This window comes from Vanacampus margaritifer, chromosome 7 (assembly GCF_051991255.1).
Source record: "Vanacampus margaritifer isolate UIUO_Vmar chromosome 7, RoL_Vmar_1.0, whole genome shotgun sequence".
In the NCBI taxonomy this organism is placed as follows: domain Eukaryota; kingdom Metazoa; phylum Chordata; class Actinopteri; order Syngnathiformes; family Syngnathidae; genus Vanacampus; species Vanacampus margaritifer.
Genome location: NC_135438.1, coordinates 7,995,201 through 8,014,517, shown reverse-complemented (window position 1 = coordinate 8,014,517; position 19,317 = coordinate 7,995,201). Strand labels below are relative to the sequence as shown.

General features: G+C 40.0%; 2 protein-coding genes across 3 annotated transcripts in view; one reads left to right on the top strand and one right to left on the bottom strand.

Moving 5' to 3' along the window:
- LOC144054924 (uncharacterized) overlaps positions 1 to 12,483 on the bottom strand; it is a 42,573-nt gene extending 30,090 nt beyond the window's left edge. Inside the window, exons 1-2 of one of the 2 annotated variants that reach the window (XM_077570343.1) lie at positions 12,455 to 12,483; positions 11,243 to 11,305 (exon numbers count right to left, since the gene is read on the bottom strand). Coding sequence is in view for 1 of the 2 variants with exons in the window: in XM_077570341.1 (XP_077426467.1) it covers positions 11,243 to 11,305; positions 12,206 to 12,271 (129 nt within the window). In the remaining variant the exon portion in view is untranslated. Of the gene's footprint in view, positions 1 to 11,242; positions 11,306 to 12,205; positions 12,363 to 12,454 lie in introns of those variants that run through there. The other variant, XM_077570341.1, reaches the window with a different exon arrangement.
- Positions 12,484 to 12,814: 331 nt separating this feature from the next.
- mxd4 (MAX dimerization protein 4) overlaps positions 12,815 to 19,317 on the top strand; it is a 32,026-nt gene continuing 25,523 nt past the window's right edge. The window contains exons 1-3 of the mRNA XM_077570344.1: positions 12,815 to 13,022; positions 13,528 to 13,627; positions 17,269 to 17,298. Coding sequence (XP_077426470.1) covers positions 12,959 to 13,022; positions 13,528 to 13,627; positions 17,269 to 17,298 — 194 coding nt within the window. The 5' untranslated portion in view covers positions 12,815 to 12,958. The remainder of the gene's footprint in view (positions 13,023 to 13,527; positions 13,628 to 17,268; positions 17,299 to 19,317) is intronic.

Sequence of the window (19,317 nt, the reverse complement as noted above, 5' to 3'; positions counted from 1 at the left end):
AGTGTTACCAGTGCCACTTCAGTTCTGTGTGCAAACAAATCTCCTGAGTCATGCTCAGCACTCCCACACTAATAAAACTGTGTTGTGTAGCATCCAGTGGTCAGGGCCAGAAAGGCCTTTCCTGCTAGCCTAAACATAATCAAAAGCACTGACCTACATTTACAATTTTAATGCCCGGCCCAACTCCTGCCTAACATGAAGTTCTGCCACTAATGTTTGTTGATGTTTCAGTTAACTAAGTATATTCGAACTGGATTAACAGACTGGTCCCTCTAAATTGTGGGCCAGTCTCCAGGGGTAAAATGTAGGAAAATTATAATTAAAAAGCAATCCATCGGCCCCAAAAGAGGCCGGCCCAACGGGCATCTGCCCTATATGCCAGATAGCCAGTCCAGCCCAGTGGTAGCACTTACTAGCATTGATCAGTACCCAAGAAGTAGCTCTCACTTTAAAAAGGTTGGTGACGCCCGTTTTGGTTTACCTTGAAGTCAGGTTATCTTTATTTAGATGAAAGTGTAACAAAAAACATTTCAGTGTTTTTTTTGTCGGCACCATTTGTAAAGTTCAGATGGGAACTTTCACCGGTTCTTTTAATTTAAATGCTCGCTATATTAATAATAACAACCAGGAGACTGCACATTCCCAGTTGAACTATTTAATGGATGCCAGAACGATCAAGTACACAGTTGTGAAGCCTTTTCTGCTGAATGCGGAAGAAGGGCTCATCTATTCAAAATGGTCTCTACTCGTATACTATCTTGGCTGCCCACCCACACGGTGGACGACTCAGCCTAGCCCATGTGAAAATGTGACCCGATGGTCTTAAATGGTTTAAACCGGATAAGTGCACCAGAGTGTAGATAGCTAGGAAGCCAGCCAAGCCAGGACAGGTCACATCAACACAACGGCCCAGCTCAAGTCACCCATCTAATCATTAAGAGGCCTAATCTAACAATAATTACATCACCACTTGAGTATATCATGATTTTAATAATAATCATCTTTCATTGTTTCTTTTGGCAGGCTGGAACGGATTAATGGCCTTTTCTTTCATTTCAATGAGGAAAGATGATTTAAGATACAAAATGGTGCACAAGTGCACATGTTCATGACAACAAAAACGATGATTCTTCCTTCATTTTCACAATAATGAAAACCCAATAATTTTAAAATAAGATGCGCAAACTAAGAGTAGTCCTGTGTTATTGTTTTTCGCTATGAAAATGTTCCTCAAGTGCAGAACGTGGCCCCCCTTTTCCTGCTGCCGTGGACAATTGCTGTTGTGCACCGGCGAGTGTTTGAAGTAAAATCCTGAAGGTGACACTGATTCTAACATGTCTGGATTACCCCTTGCCGTCAGCACTGCTTCTCATAAACACACACATGCGCGTATGCACGCACGCACACACATGTACATGGCACCTGGGGGTAATTACCTGATGTGGGCCCAGGGGACGCCACCTGTCTGGGGCCTTTTTTTTTTTTTGGTGAGTATTGTTTGCACCTTGGATTAACAGTAACCCTTTTGTTAATTGTTTTCGATGACATGATTTTTCTTTGTATTTGTATTTTTTTGTCCTCCATGATGGAGGTCGACATTTGAGGATAAGCTAAGTTTGAAACGTGTTGTTTTTTTGTCGTTTACTTTTTCTATACAGTATAGCAATCAGTTAATATCAGCTACAGTATGTTGCACATTTCCCGATATTCATAGATGTGCTCAAATGTATGAATATGTGTAAATACACGACATGATGAGAAAGTGGCTGCCATAAATAACTACAGTCTTTACACAATTCAACATCTCTCCTTACATAACTGCGTGCAAAGATTAGTAGCAATAAAATCAATACGTTTTCACTTAACGACCCACACTGTTATAGCATAGAAATGCAATGCGATGTAGCCATATGGACATCATCTGCATCTTTGTTTTTCAGTTCACAAGTGAATGAAAAGCAGATGTGAGTAGAGAATCTGCTGGGGTATCTGAGGTCATTTACTGTTTGTTCAATGACATAATAAATGTGTTTAAATCTGAAGGAAGATATTTTGCCCCATGTTGAGATCTCCAGTGCTGTTATAAAAACATACAATTTGAATGTGATCTTATGACTATGAACAGTGGCTTCGGACGAATGTCTATATAATGAATTATCGTTATATAAATATACGCTACAGTGCAAAAGCTACAATTTGATTTTCAAGTTGTTGTTACAGTAATGCTATAATAACCATATATAACTTGAATGTCACTCAGTAGAGTGCAGCCCTCCGCCAAGGCCGAAACTTTTACAGGAAAAAAAAGAAGCATTATCTTGAGCGTGAGAGGTATATTTGTTGTTTATTCTTCATCCATCAGTCCACTGTTAAGGAGGCTGACGAATAGATAGATAAATATCTTCATCTGGCCGTTTATCCACATAGTCACCCAAATTTAAAGGCTTCTCATTTAAATGGCTAATATTGCCAACTGTATCTGACCCAGTTTTTAATGTTTTCCCATGACAAATTGATTGCTGTGAATCCCTTTGCATACTATTATAAACGTTTTTTTTTTTTTTTTAAGTGAACAATGTCTTTTCTTTGGTCCTTCCTCGGGTCTCCTGACGGCCTCACGACTCTGGCTGGAAGTGTTCGGTTTAGGTGAACGGTATGGGATTTTTTTAATAGGTTTTAGGTGAACTAACGAATACACACTCACACGCACATACACGTACTCACCCACATACAAAGTTAAAAAATAATAATAATTGAAAAAAAAATTGAAAAGAAAAAATTTAAAAAAAAATTGAAAAAAAAATTTGAAAAATAAAAATTGAAAAAATAAATAAAAAAGAGAGCAATGATGATGACATGTCAAATCAGTAAAATTACCGAATGAACAATACTGAGCTCTCCAGGAAAAAACAAAACAAAAAAAAGGTGAACAATGTCTTGTAAATGATTTTTAAAAACACCTAAGGCTTTTCCACTGACTATAAAGGGTTAAACGCAGCACACATAGTATAGCACTGACACGCAGACCCCTTTTCTGAAGCCAGGAGACAAAAAGCTCTGGAGTGGAAGTGAAGTCGTGGAATAGTACAGCAGGAAGGGAGCGGCGTGGCGACTCTTTGCACACCCTCAGACCCTTTAACAGCCCTCCCTCCACTGCCAGCTCAGCACCGGATATGAGCCAAACCCTGAACCCTGCAGCTGTGGGCCTGAAATGCCAGATGGGCAAAATAATGCACGTAGACACCCAAACACGTGTCCGTTTTTCTTGCTACTTTTTTTTTTTTTTAAACGCTCACAATGCAAATAACAAAGTATGCGTGCCAGGCTGTAAAGTAAAGTGCACCGACCGACACGAGGCTCGCAGGCAATCAGTGAGGGAAAACATGTCGTATTGTATGTAGCGTCTGTGTCTCCGGAGACGCCAGTAATTACGGTGCCGTGACGCCTCTCACGCCATGTCCCCTGCCACGCCCTTTGGTGCAAAAACTGTTGAAAAGACAGACTTTTCCACAACGTACACAATTAACCCTGCTCATGCATTTTTGAATGTACAGACTTGCAATTTACTTGGAAAAGATGAGTGAATTATGTATTTTTAAGCACATTTCATGTGAGTTTCAACTTACGTGTCTGCAGCTTGCCATTTATTTTCCTACATCTGATTAAAGGCAGAACCGCGGGGCGGTTTGCTACAAATGCCTTTTCCTGTTCATAAATCAACTAAATGGCCGATAATGATGTCAATCAGGGGTTCCCTAAGCGTGGCGCATGCACCCCTGTGGGTGCACCATCAAATTAGATTTTGAATAGAATTAAATTGGTATGGTTTGGGTAGGGACAAATTAAAATAGTTAGACAGGTATGTTTAGTTGCCAAGTGAATTTTTTCAGCTCTATTGGTAGATTATTTGACTTCAATTAATATATTCCCCCCATGTCACTTTTTTGTTAATGTTCTTTAAAGACCAGTGGTTTCAATTCATTTATAACCATGTAGCGCTTTTTGTAGTATTTTCTACGGAAGCCTGGAACTGCCAATGTGGATTAAACCGTTTTGACTGTGCCATGTCATTCGAACGTACGAGGTGCGAGGTGGTCTGAATGTATTGATAAAGTTGTTCCAACATACTCCAACATGGCTCGAACATATTGGTAAAATGTAGGCTAAATGCTAAATTGCGAAAAATGCTAACATATGAAATGACCAATAAACAATGTTTACTTAGTTCATTTTCACTGTTAGTGAGCCTCCTGTCCGCCTGTGACCGCCACGGGTGTCTGTGTTAGATGTTTTTAGCATTTGGCCTATATTTTTATTTTGTTTTTTTCTTTCTTTTTCTGGAGAGCTCAGTATTGTTCATTCGGTAATTATACCGATTTGACATGTCATCTTCATTGCTCTATTTTTTATATATATTTTTTAATTTTTTTATTTTTTGTATGTGGGTGTGTATGTGTACGTGCGTGTGAATGTGTGTGTATTCATTAGTTCGCCTAAAACCTATTAAAAAAATCCCATACCGTTCACCTAAACCGAACACTTCCAGCCAGAGTCGTGAGGCCGTCAGGAGACCCGAGGAAGGACCAAAGAAAAGAAAGGAAAGTGAAATCCAGCACCGACCAGACACCACCCACCAGGCCACCAACCAGAGTCCTTCACCATCCCCAGAAACATCGAAATTCCAACAAATCAGGGAGACCTCAAGAGACCAAAGACCAAAATTTGGCCTATATTTGATCAAAACGCTCAAACGACATTGGCCTATTCAAAACGGTTTATTCCACAATGGCAATTTCACGCTTCCGTAGTTTTCCACGATAATAAATAAATACATTCTAAGGGTAGGAGTGTTTCGCATATGAGACTTCCATCCATCCATTTTTGTCAGCATAAGGAAAGCATAACTTTAAAAGCATTTGGTTGCACAACAAAATATTTCAAATCAGAACAGGGACGCCACAATCATTTATATTCATCTATTTAAAACCTAGATCCACATCCACGGGTGGGTGGTCTGTCACCATCTTTCTCCTCTTCCCACACACAAATGAGGATAGGCCCGGCTTGCATATTTATAGGGAGAATGTTTGTTGTTCGAGACCCGCTGTTTGAGTGTATGAATTAGCTCAAGTTCGCCAGTTGCCATGGTCACGGATATGCTTGTTTTATTTGAGTCTTTTCAACCTCATGTCCGCGCACAAGCCTGCCCCCCCACCCCGAGGTTTCCTTCGCCTTCAGTGCCTGTTTGTCTTTTATTTGGTGTTCCGACCCCTCGTGTACCAAAGTTCAACATAAAATGCCCGTGAAAGGGGCAGACGTCTGCAAGCCTGCTTACAGGATGCCAGGCCATATGTCAGTGCAACGTGGGGGTTTGTCATGTGCACAGGTGGAGCAGGATGGAGCAACTGTGGGGTTCACTGTGGCACCCTGACCTAAAGAGCAAAAGAGGTGAGGAATGCAGCGACTTGGAAGGGGGTTGGGGGCCGAGGGAGAAAAGTGCAGGTGTTACCACACAGAGAAGGGATATGGATACAACAGGGACAGAAAATAGTTGGCCCATTCAGAAGGTGCGTACGGTGTAAGCAAACGTCAAGTTCGTAGACTAAGAAGCACAAAAAGGTAGACTGCACAGATGGTAAATATTTTAGATAGGGAGTAAAGATTAGGTGGGAATTGCCTAGTACCTGGCGATTTGATTCGTATCACGATTCGATTCGATATCGATTAATCCCGATAGGAATCTAAAAATTCATTATTGCGATTTTTGTAACTCAAATTTAGAAAATACTAATCAGTAAACTTGTAAATGTAAACTGTAAGATTTGTATGACAATGTATTTATTTATCAAAAAAATCAGGCTTATAACTGACCCACTGCATTTACGAATACAAATACGAATCTAAAAATTGATTATTGCGATTTTTGTAACTCAAATTTAGAAAATACTCATCAGTAACCTTGTACATGTACACTGTAAGATTTGTATGAAAATGTATTTATTTATCTAAAAATGTAGGCTTATAACTGACCCACTGCATTTACGAATATGAATACGAATCTAAAAATTGATTATTGCGATTTTTGTAACTCAAATTTAGAAAATACTAATCAGTAAACTTGTACATGTAAACTGTAAGATTTGTATGAAAATGTATTTATTTATCAAAAAAAATTAGGCTTATAACTGACCCACTGCATTTACGAATACGAATCTAAAAATTGATTATTGCGATTTTTGTAACTCAAATTTAGAAAATACTCATTAGTAACCTTGTTACATGTACACTGTAAGATTTGTATGAAAATGTATTTATTTATCTAAAAATGTAGGCTTATAACTGACCCACTGCATTTAACAAACAGGTTGCAGTCATGTCTGAACAGCACTGAAATCAAATATTAAGGCTTAATGTTCCATTAATATAACATTCTTCCATGCTTAATGTGTAAATCCTAACCCTAAGTGAGACGTTTTGTTGAACATTCCCGTAAAAAATGGATGTTTAAAAATCGATGCGGCCGCATATTGAATCGATTCGAGAATTGCGCGCTGTAATATCGCGATATATTGCCGAATCGATTTTTCCCAACACCCCTAATTATCAGTATATAATAACAGAACATATTGCTGATACTGTGGCTATGATTCTTAAGCCGTATATCCATCCTAATTCATAGTTATATGCAAATTGTGTCCGGAAAATAAAGATGAGAAATGTGCACGCAATCGGGACATAATCCAGTTGAATCAATAAATAACCTTCATTTAATTAATTTACATGCAAGTGTGGGATACATCCCTTTGTTCCATTTTATATATTGACACTACTATTCGCGGCATTACTTATTGGGCGTGTTCACACTAGACAGGTGTGATTCAGTCCAAACCGGTGCAATCACTTCGTACATAGCAGGCGCATCGAAAGATCCCGTGATAATCAGCCTTGGCTTTTTACACGGAACCCGGTGATGAAAGTGTGTGTACTTTTACGCAGTGACTTGACAACCCACAATCAGATCATTACATCCCAAATTTGTGTAATGTAGGGCAGCACATTGCTTTCAGCACAACAGGGCGGGAGAAGTGAGTGTTGACCATGAAACTGCTTTGGATTCAATACACTTGAAATTATTGTATAAAAGTAGAATGCAAAGGTGTGGTAAGCTAAGTGTGGTACAGGTGACTGTGGCATACCATCTGTAAGTGGAGACACTTTTGAAATTCATAATCATTTCAGAAGTTTTAATTCAAATTTGTCAGAATGCACCGTGAAGTCAATAACAAAACACCAGTGCCGTCATAATTATAGTAAATAATTGTAGGCCATAAATATAGTTTTCGATCACTTTTCCCAGGTGTTACGTTCTACACCCATCTACCAAAAAATGTTTCTTTAAATAATAAATTGATTTTTGAAGTCACACCTTTAAAAAAAAAAAAACTTCAATTTTTGTTTTGTTTCTTGTTTGTTTTGTTTTGTTTGTTTTGCTTCTAAGTTTGTATTTATTTACCGGTATTTGTTTATTTATTTATTTTGTTTTTGTTTGTTTGTTTTTAGGAGCGAAAAGCTTCTCTCTCTTTTTTTTAAAGCTTCTAAATGTTTATTTATTCATTTAGTTTTTGTTTGTTTTTGGGGGAGAGATACACTTCTACTGAGCCTTTACGAAGCTACCATGAATTTTGGACCCAAATACAAATTTGCGATGTAGTGAATCCGCGATAAGTGAACCGCGAAGTAGCGAAAATAAAAATAAAAAATAAAGCTCTCAAAAAAATAAAAATAAAAATAAAAATAAAAATAAAAATAAAAATAAAGCTCTCAAACAAACAAAAAATAAAAAAATAAAATAAAATAAAATAAAATAAAAAAATTAAAATAAAAAAAAATTAAAATGAAGCACATACTGTACAACACAGAACTTGTTCATTGCGCGCCAATCAATAATCTTAAAGACTCCCTGTGTGCGGGTGTAGATCGTCTCACTGTGGACAAACCTTACTTCACTCAGCATGTAGCAACATTTCCAGACAGTGGCATTACGATCGTACGTGAGCATGTATGAGACACAGGATGCTCAAAAAAAAAACGCTACGAGAGACCAACAGCTCAATGACTAAGACTGAGCAAACCATGTGGAGGATTGCATCACGTTCACGCTGAAACAAAAGTTGTGACTTACAATATTGATGACAAGTGGGAAATTACACCAGCTACACCAGTTAACGTGACATTCCCTTTAAAGAGAAAGACGGTTCATGGTAGCATGCTAGCACGTGGTCTTGTTTCAGTACAGGCTTGGACATGTACGGATATTGACCTGGGGAGTTATTGAAGATAGAAGAAAAGTTGTTGGTAAAAAAAAAACTGAGGTAACAGAGGTACACTGGAATCATACAACAAACTGTCAAGCAGCTAATTTTCAGGTCTGAATTAAGTGGCAGCCCACCTCTGTTCGCAAGAGGCGGCGTACACCCCAGACCGGTAGCCAGCCAATCGCAGGAAAGGTGGACCAACTGGTTTAGAGGTAAAGATGGAAGAACAGAAGGAGGAAAACAGATGGAGGGTGAGGGAGGGTGCAGTCCTTTGGCAGCAAGAAGCAATTCAAGGCCTGAGCCACTATGATCCGAGTGCATTCAGATGATAAAGCCTGCAAATAGAAGTGTTACAGCGGGAGGGGTGAAGGCTTTTTCCTTGGAAATGATGCAAAAGATTGCTTGGATGTCTCACTCTTTACAGAAAATGACCATTGCATTGGAACTTGAATTACAAAAATCTAAAATGGGAGGTTCTAAAGCCCATGAAGTGTTGTGCCTCCCCGAGGTCTAAACCTGCGTGAATAATGTACATAATGACTTGCTATAGAATACAAGGCGGAAGATGACAATAAAACTGGAATAAACAATCAACACTGAATTAACTATGCAAAATGAAAATCACCATATACGTCATCATCAGTGTTCAGTTTTATAGGGGTTCACTTCATTTAAATCTTATGTGAAAATTAAATATATGAAAATGTGAGCTGTATGAGACACAATAACATGATATAACATTGCGCTGATGTTCATCCAAACAGCCATTTTGTATATCACTTATACACTTCTGGATTAAAAGGAGTTGGAGCAGACAGATTACACCCTCGACTGGTCACCACTCAATCACAGGATACAAACAGTGTAGACCAGTGATTCTCTAAGTGTGGTACTTGGCCTCACTCTAATAGTACTTGAAAAAATCACTGCCCGAGTACAGTTCAGTTGTATTTAACTTTTTAGCACAATTTTAGCATTGTTTAATGTTCAAACTGCGCATAATGCTACAGTGACTTGCAACAGTATTATTTATATTTATATACTACGCTACCAAACCCAACCTACCCTGCCTCAATGGAAGTCAGGCGAGTGAACCACTACATCATCAGTGACTCCATCAATGAAACAACGTAATGCATTTCATTTCATTTGAATGTGACGTTTGTAAAAGGTTATGAATAAATAAATTCACGGTCCCTTGTAAACACTCTGGTGTCTGCTTGATCGGCGCTTGCTGACCACGGAAACACACTGGCAACGACTGAGATCATTGTCATCATCTCCTTTAAGCATATGCAGCACAGCTTTAAGTGAAGAAATACTGGCAAAAAAACCCAAAACAACCTCAAACAAGATGGTGACTGCTTGCTTACATAAACAGTCCATTCGGGGTCAACGTCGGCTTGTCGACATCGTCTCGATTACACTGAGGTCAGCCTAGTGCAAGACCTGGGAGGACCCGTGCCTCGCGTGACACTGTAAATCCGTGGCCTCCCGCAATCTTATACGAGCAAGGCATGGACAGAGTTCAGCGACACACTGCGCCCACTGTATGTGCGCCTTTGATAAGAGGCGTGTTGCATAACTTGTCTATAATTACGGCTGGGACAGCGTTCGAGATGCAGGCCGAACAAATCATCTGGTTTGACAACTTAAAACGCAAATACTTTGGCTTATGTTCATATATGGTTGTTTCTGCTGCTGTGAGGCTCCGTTAAAGCTGAGTAAACACATATTGATAATCAGGCCGAATTTGAGCACTTTCCTTGAGGTCAAGGTCAGCAAAAGCCAAGTTGTTAGACGGCGCTAAGAGATTATTCAAGATCATGATAGTGATTGTCCTACGGTATGGGGTGTTTTAAGAATGATTTGTCGTCCTGTTCTGCTTGGAAATCGGAGACCATCGATGATGTGGAACAGAACAATCGTCAAATAAAGCTTGCAGTTTCGTTGAACTTATTATGGAGGACTGTCTTTTTGTCGACTGTTTGTATAACATCACACGGTATTCACCAAAATAAAAATGACAAGAAGAGTTACAGTTAGACTTTTTTTTCTTCTTTTTTTTTTTAGATAGCATTCCCGTGACATCGCACACCGCCTCATTGGAGGTTAACACTTTTTATTTTATTTTTATGCTTTGGTCAGAAAGATCGGCCAACATGACGGAAGAACAAATACTGACCACGTGATCGAAAACGATCTTTGTCTACAACTGTATTAACAAGCAGTCTGGATGCTTTGTGGCACCATACTGCCTCTCACGGGTCAGTCTTGGTACTACAACAGACATCCGTTTCTAAGAAGAGACTCACAATCGTTAGTGGAGACTGGAGCGTATCATTAGGTGTGTGATAAACCCTGTAGCTCATGGGCACACATTTTAAAAACGAGGTAAGACATTAAAAATAATGTTTCTATGCACGCTAACCCAACTTAAGCTATTGTGTTTTACTAAACTCAAGGAGTGACATGGTAAAGACAGACATCCCCCTCGATCCGTGCCGAAGTAGACTCAATTAAGAGGAGGTCATGAATCCAGCTTGGCATTGGCATTTTCACAAACGAGAAGAAAAAAAACTATAGCTCAGTTGGCACATTGCGCGTCCTGCTGCAAAGCTCAATTTAAAGCAAGGTAAATCAATTTTCTATACTGCTTGCTCTTGCAAGATTGAAAGGCGGGCCACTCCTTGGACTGGTCGCCAGCCAATCCCAGGGCACATATATACACCAACCTTTACAACTCAAATTCAGCTATGGATAATTGAGTATTTAATGAACCTAGCATGCACGGTTTTGGAAAGTTGGAGGAAGCTCCACACAGAGTTGTTCAACGGAGAGTAGAACAAGGATCTTCTGACTGAAAGGCGGATGTGCTAACCACTACTTTGTCGTGCAACCCAATAATAATAAGAAACAGTACTCACCCGGAGCTTTGATGATGTGCCAAATACGATGTGGGACGATGCAAGTTGCCTCAGACATATACTCTGAAAGATTTACATGGTTGTATAAATTCACAGGTCCCAACTATGTGAGAACAAGCACTTAAAAAAATCACATTCCCATTTCCATAGCAGTAGCCTCCTTTAGGAGTAATAATAATAATAATAATAATAACAATGATAGTGATAATAATAATAATAATAGCATGAATGCAGCTCTTTGGTCATGTTGAAGACATGCGCTGCATAGTTGCATAATGTCACCTGCTTCTGAAATTCTCTACATTGAGCATAAAGTAAATGACAGTGGACAAAAAAAATGTCAGAACCATGTTAAAGGGATATAGTCAACATCTGCACACCTCTCATGCTAACATTTATCAAGTGTGACAACATGCAATTAACATTGTCAAAGAAGCCTTTGGCGTCTGTCTGAACAGTCTGCACAAAATTACAACCTAAAAATATTTGGTCCAAATGTGTTTTTTATCACTTTATACTAAGAGCCGTTAAGATTTTCTAATTTAATGTACATGAACAATGTGAAGCACCACAAACATCTGCCGGCCAGAACGACCCAGATTCAAACAGGCTCTCCTGCTGAGATGTTCTTACTCTTTCAATAATCTGAAGGGATTGTGTCACTTGTGCAAACTTTTACCATTCTGAGGCTTTTGAGCACATAATGTGGGCTACAAACTAGACAAAATCATTGACTTCAGCTACAGTGGCTCCTGAGTCTGACCTCATTAGTACTTTGAGACTTAAATCAGCCAAACATCCAAAAATAAAATTAAATGTCATCTGGAGTCACTTTCTATATTTACAAAACAAGATTTTTTGTGGCTAAATGTTAAGCAATCGACAAAATTTCTTCAAATTTACAGTACAGTCATCAACAGCATCCTGCCAGGACCCGAGGGAGAGACAAAATGATAGGCCTACTTTTGGATTAGAAACATAATGTGACCTATTCTGCACCTTCCCATTTTCATTGTATTCCCTAGGCATCGTGCAAAATAACAATGCATGCTTTATTATAGCCCCTGGCACTCATAAAGACCACAGCACCATTGCCAGTGGCCTCACACAAAACATTCATAATAACGTGGACCAGGAATGAATAAATTATTCACTTTAACGCTCTGCCTCGCTACAAACACTTAAAATGTAGAACTAACGCGTTTTCTTAACTTTTTGGCTTTTGCGGTTTACTTCCGGTCTAAAGTCAAATAACTCCTGAGAAGTTTGGCAACCAAATGAACAGTGGCCAGTTCAGCCATGAGAAACACCCATGAGCGCGTCTGACCAATCATATGTCGCTTTTGTATACGTCACACCAACCATGTGGAAGAAGGCGGACTGTTGCTAGGGTATGTCCCCGATTACTTGCACCGGTGTCTGGCCAATCAGATGCCATGCTATCATTTCTCTCCTCTTCGTTGGTTGAAATCGACATTAAAAGCCCGCCTTTTCTCTTTCCCGATTGGACGAGGATGACATCATTCAACTCACTGAGTTTTAGTGAGGTGCTGTAGGTTGTTGCTACTGTAGTTTGGAGTCGTCAAGACTCAGAACTGATTATACCCTCGTACACACACCGGACTGAAACATTATTTTTGTTAACATTTTCATTCCAATACTTTATGTAAACTTGTGTACATACTGTCTCCTATTTGTTTTTGAGACAAAAACAAGATGGAACTTAATTCACTTCTAATTCTGCTGGAGGCTGCAGAGTACTTGGAAAGAAGAGACAGAGGTATTTCAAGCTAAATTGACGCGATGACAGCAATTATTAACGTTTTAACTACAGCCTGGACGAAGTGCTGACTTGTGTGACGGCTTGTGATTGGCACTAAAATGAAGTTTGAGCTGATATTTCGGTGGTGCAAGTATGATGTCACTGTGTGTAGACAATAGGACGTGGAGCAAACGATGGGTGCCAACTGGACCCGGTGTATTTTGTTGGTGCCTTTTAAAAAAGAGAGAGACATGTACATGATCAATTTAAGCTGTTTTGTGTCTATATTCTTAAAACAGCGGGCGTTATGTGTTGGTAGAGTGCTTTATTTCGGAGGAGAAATGGGTAAACAACAGTGACATCAGCTTGTAACGTCACGACAGATGCAAAAATGACGGCACGTTTGTGTGCGCGCGCGTGTGTTTTAACAAAAATAACACGACTTCTTGACAGCTCACGTATTGACTATATTCTGCAGCCACTTTTGCAAAAAATGCACGTTTGTGTTTGTTTGTGTTCACAGAGGCAGAACACGGATATGCCTCGGTTTTACCGTACAGTAGCGACTTCTCCAGGAAGAAGACGAAAACCTCAACAATAAACAGAAAAAGTCCGAACAATAGGTACATTTATACGTGCTCCTCTTCTGTGTTTGTCTTTTTTGTCCCCCTTCTTCTTCTTCTTCTTCGCATGTTGGTGTGAGTTCTGCTGCAGGCTGGGGTGGAGGGAGGGAGGGAGGGAGGAGTCGCTGTTTTCCTGCACACTGCCATCTCTCTGCTGCCTGGGGCTGGGCTGGGCTCTCTGTTTTGGTTTCTAATAAACATTGCCACGCGTACACTGTCAACTCTAAATGGGCTAAAAGGCTCTCTGTAGCCCCCCCTCTCTTCACTCACACACACGCACAACAACCTGACCAGGGTGTACTTCGTGGCTCGCCTGAAGTCAGCTGGGATAGGCTGAGGATAAGCAGTATAGGAAGTAGTGTACATCATAATGCAATGCTTCTATGAAAATGTTTAATGAGTTTACGTGTTGTTGTGGTTTTACGCCAGTTGCTCTGGCTTCTTGATGCATTCCAAAAACATGCATGTTATGTTTATTGAAGGCTCTAACTTGTCCATAGGTGGGAATGTGAGTGTGAGTGTTTGTCTACTTGCTTATTAATATGCCTCATCTCAACCAAAATCAGCTAGGATAGGCCACAGCTTACCCATAACCCTAATGAGTAATAGTAGTAGTAGTAGTAGTAGTATAAGCGTGATCAAATATTACACTTTCAGTATTGACGTTTAGAATTATGTCAGTAGCACTGTCAACTCTACTGCTACACTCTGAGGTGTGTAGTTTTGTACACTTGAACCCACAGTCTTTGGTCCACAATCTATGCTCTTCCACATTCCTCTGGTACTGTCTGACAGCATAGCACAATTACGTGTGCAACTGGGTTAGGGGCGTGCATGGCCAAGTGGCAGGTGGGTGTGGTGCTTGAAACAGACACCTACACACTTTTGAAAAACACCAGCCCACTCGGCCTCCTGCACCAGACCTGTTTTTGCCCTTCTTTTCTTTTTCTTTTTTTTACCCCATAGTTGTAAACACCCCACAATAGCGTTGAGGAATTAAACTAAGATAGTCAACCCAAATAATTTCTTTGCAATAAATGGGAATCAAGACGCAAAATCCACTTTTATCCATGTCAGAGGGCGGCCATTTTGCCAGTTGATGTCGACTGAAAATGACATCACAGTTGCTCAAGGGCTCAGGTAATGGCCAGTCATGGCTCAGCTTGCAAACATCACATGACCAAACACATATCAGGTGAGCCATGACATGTGACATTTGCAAGTTGAGCCGTGATTGGTCATGTCAGTGATTTCATTTTCAGTTGAAAGCAAGTGGCAAAATGGCCGACCCCCGAGATGGATAAAAAAGTGGATTTTGCTTCTTAATTCATGTTCCACAAACACAAAATCAATTAGAATGCCATATTTAGACTTTAAAAAAAATAATTCCTTCATACTCTGATGATCAATAAAATAGTATAACCTATGTTAAGTCTCTGTGTGGACAGGCACTAAATGGCTTGTGGCGCGGTGGTTGGGGACCGCTGTAATATGGTGCATCTAAACTTCATTGTTACTTCCTTCACCAATGTTACACTGCCTTCAAAAGCTGAAATATGGGGATGGGTGTGGGGGCGTGGTTCGCCAATGTGAAAGAGAAAAGCGAAAAACCAAGACCAGGCTATAAAGTTTAACACACAATTTTCAGTTCTTTCTCCCTGTTTGCTGAAAGTCATTGTCACTATCTGACACATTTGATATCTCACACAACGCTGTCGTCGTCACACATCTAATTAATACATTTCGGGATGCCTTGTTCAATGAAAATGAACCCAACTACAGGGATATCCCACTTTTCCTGGGTTCTGTATAACAGATCAACTCCAGATCTTCTATCAAGGCTCTGATATTGCAATTTTGTGGGATCGCTGTGCAAAAGAGGCTATTGTTCCTTATAACGCATTGATGACACTATCTTTCCTCCGTCTCTGTCGGATGCGAAAGCAAAAACAGAAATGGCTTACATGACAAAAACAGCTGACTGATAGAAGTTTATGACATCAGGTCACATGCTTATTTGCACGCCATTCTTTTACATAACGTGTAACAGTATCCGTGTATTAACCTTTAAAGATCTGTGTGAGCAATGCGACTTGGCGATGATTTTAAACAGACAGTATTTTTTCTTAATGTGACTCGCATCCCGTGGTGCGTCGCCATCCAGATGCCTCGCGCTGGACGACACAGCTGTGGGAACCGCTGCTTCGCCAGCACAAGGGCCCTCAAACCAGCCGCCAAATGTGAAAGGGCTTGTTGTCTGCCTGCTATAACCCACCCTCCCACTACACACTTTTGTTGTCCCTGTTTTTGTTTTTATTGCCATGGTATCCATGACAGCCACATCAACAAGAGGCCTTGCAGTGTCCTCGCTGTTCCCGGGTCAGCATATCATATCGGTGGGTGCGGGCTCTCCTCGGAATAACTCTCACGCCGTGGAATTCTGCAGCGTCTAGGCCTCCAGACGTCTGAGGGGCGTGTTGTTATCCACACTGCTGTACGATTCAGCATGCATGCCATTTATTTGTGTGGGCAAGGCGGGGGGGTGTTATGCGCCTTTTAGTTTGCACACATTACAAGTGAGATTAGTTTTTTTTGGACATATGCCATGTCAGAATGAGTTTTTTTTTCTTCTCTTCACTACTCTTGCATTTTGTTTCGAGAGTGTTAGGATTCAAGCTAGGTTCAGAGTCTGCTTACTCATTTTTGAATTGGGGCCAATTAGAATTTGAGTGGGATGAGAATATATTTCTGTTATATAAGACTTAATCTTCCAAACCCAGAGCCCCCCCCTCACTTCACCTGTGAAGACATTCTTTGGCCCAGATTACCAATATACAAAAATAAGGAAAATAAGCATGTTTCATTACAGTGTCATAAGTAGGAATGTAACGATAACGGCATTATCGTGACATCGCGATATTAAAACTGCCATAATATCGTCGTCGTCATGCAAAGCAATCACATCGGTTAAAAAAGACAGGTTGATTTCCATTTGTGCAGTTGTAGCACCCTCTGGTGGTTTGTTTTTTAGTGCAGTTTAATTTCCATTAGGTATGTTTTGGCCCTTTTTTGTTAAAAATCTACGCTAATCGTCAGATTAAGGGGAACGTAATATTTCTGTGAACCGAGTCAATATGTAGAGAAACTCAATGTAGTAATCAAGTAACCGTCTCAATATTAAGTGTTATTAGAGATTGTAGTTGTAGGTGGTTTATATGCATTGTTGTTATGTACAAAAGCACAACATTGTGCTTTTTTTAGTACAAGCTCTTTTTTTTTTTTTACAATATTGTCACCTTTTTTTAAATATCGCCAACCTCCCCACAATACAATGGAAATTATCGCATCGTGAGCTTCATATCGTGATGTTTGGATATCGTTACATCCTTAGTCATAAGCCTTCACAGACAGGGAATGTCTGGGGATGTCTTCTACGCGACTCGGTTAAGTCATCTCCATACTGACCAGTGACCATTATGATTCACATAACTGACTTTTGTATAGCTGGTGTCGGTTCAATTCCCACCCAATGTCTTTTTCACAGTCAACCTGTGACTGCCTTACAGTCACTTTGTAGTCTGGCAAAATCTGCACATCATATTTTTGAGACTCATCCTCATCTTTTCTCTGTTTCCTTTCAGATCGTCGCACAATGAGCTGGAGAAACACAGGTAAGGCTGCATGTCAGGTTCTCCTGTGTGCGTGTATGTATGTGTTTCATTAACCAGCAGATGGAAAGTTCCACATACTCTTAATAGATTCCTGCAGGTAGGCACAATGTGCCACAGAAGTCTTCTTCAAAGAAATAGATTTAATCAATTACATTTTTGTGTTTTGCAGAAAAAGAAACTGATAATATGCTGTCAAACAGTTGGCTGTCATGCTGATAAGATATGTCTTGATTTCACTTCCTTGTATGGTTATAAAGGGAATCCCGTAACGTGTGCACATCTAAGTGCTGCTCAATTGGCGTGAAAAACAAAGTCATGAAACTGCCTTTTATTAGTGCTGCTTTTTTTGCATCAAGGTCAACCCGAGCTGCTGTCATTGACTCTTTAAAAAAAAAAAAAAAACGCCTGGCCAAGAGGATTTAGGAAACAGCTGATGTGACTATCAGCATGTGAGGCAGCAATGGTTGTGTGAGGTCGAGTGATAGTACGCGTATGTGACACACAGTCATTCACGTTGAAGGATTAGTTAGTCACATGTCTGCGAGTGGACGTGCCCAGCGGAGGAGAACATGTATGGGCATATTCTTCCTCAAGACAAGACGGAGAAGTGTGATTACGCTGCAGATGTTGAGACAAAACAGTTACCTCATGTCCGACCACGGGTGTGGTTACGGACAAAAGCTGTATGACGTCCACACGCATGCCAACGCATTTTCCTTATCGTCATTATCGCTATGACGAGACTTGGACGTTAATTTTATTCCCACTCCAGAGTCCAAACAAAGTCCACACCAATTATGAAACGCATTAAACAGTAGAGTGTTAAGAGCATGCCAAAGTAACAGATGGCACTATAACAGCTACTCACTGGAAGGACCAATTAGAGGTACTTAGTAATGCACAGACCTCCGCCAAGGTGAAGAGAATTCTTTTGTTCAGGTGTTTGCTAGCAGGTAATGTTTTCTAAGAAACATACCAATTAGTGGTTATCTCTCTCAGACTAAAAAAAAACGTCTGTGTTTTGCCAGTCGACACACACTCAATAAAATCGAAATATCTTTAGTTTGACTTGAGGTAGAAAGACCAAAAATGTGTTTTATTTTAAATGACTTCTGCATCTGTATTTTTTTTTTTCAATTCAAGAGCGTGATGAAAGGAAGTCCTGTCCTAATATTTCCTCAACGCTCTTCATTTAACTATCTGTACATGCAGCCTCAAACTACAGGTTTGCCACCATGCAGGAATTCAAGGCAGACACTTGTGGGTCTATAGTTGGCTAGAATGCAAGAATGAAAGAAAGAAAGAAGAATGAGTCTTTGATGAGTCTCCAAGATAATAAAACAAATCAACGTGATAGGTTTGTTGGTGTTGTCAGTCAGGTGTTGATTCATAAACGCAATGTAAACCGTCAGCTTTCCTGTCCAGCCAGTTTCATAAGTATTTGGCCACCTTGGATCGTCTATTAAAAGATGAATCTGCTGCCGGGCTGGTATTGTTTCCCAAAAAACCTCAACCTCCTGACCCTCACGCCATCAGATGCACTCCAGGGTGGCGCTGCTATTTCAGTCCTGACTCCCCGTCTTTGTTCAGTCACATTGAGCTATCCTTGTACTCTACGTTTACGTGGTTGGCAAGGTGGCAAATGAAAGTCTAATTTAGATGGCATAAGGCAGTAGTGGTTAAATGCAAGGATTCAAACCAAGCCAGACTTTTCTTTTTTTTTTATCCTCCAGTCCAAGCCAATTGGACTTTTAAGCATATGTACATTATCATGAATGCAACTGAAATGCTAACTGCTATAGCATGTGTCAGAAGGGAAATTTGTTTTTGACATTTAATTACGTTTTGCTATATTTACATTAAACGATGAAATTAGTTTCTGCCAATGCTGCTTTGCGTCCATATAACAAAATTATTATAAAACTAGTTTGTGTAGCAAAGTTACATTGGCTCGTTTAACTTAGCGGCTACGGCTAGTCTCATTAACTGTTCCACAATGGGTTATATTTTCGTCATTTT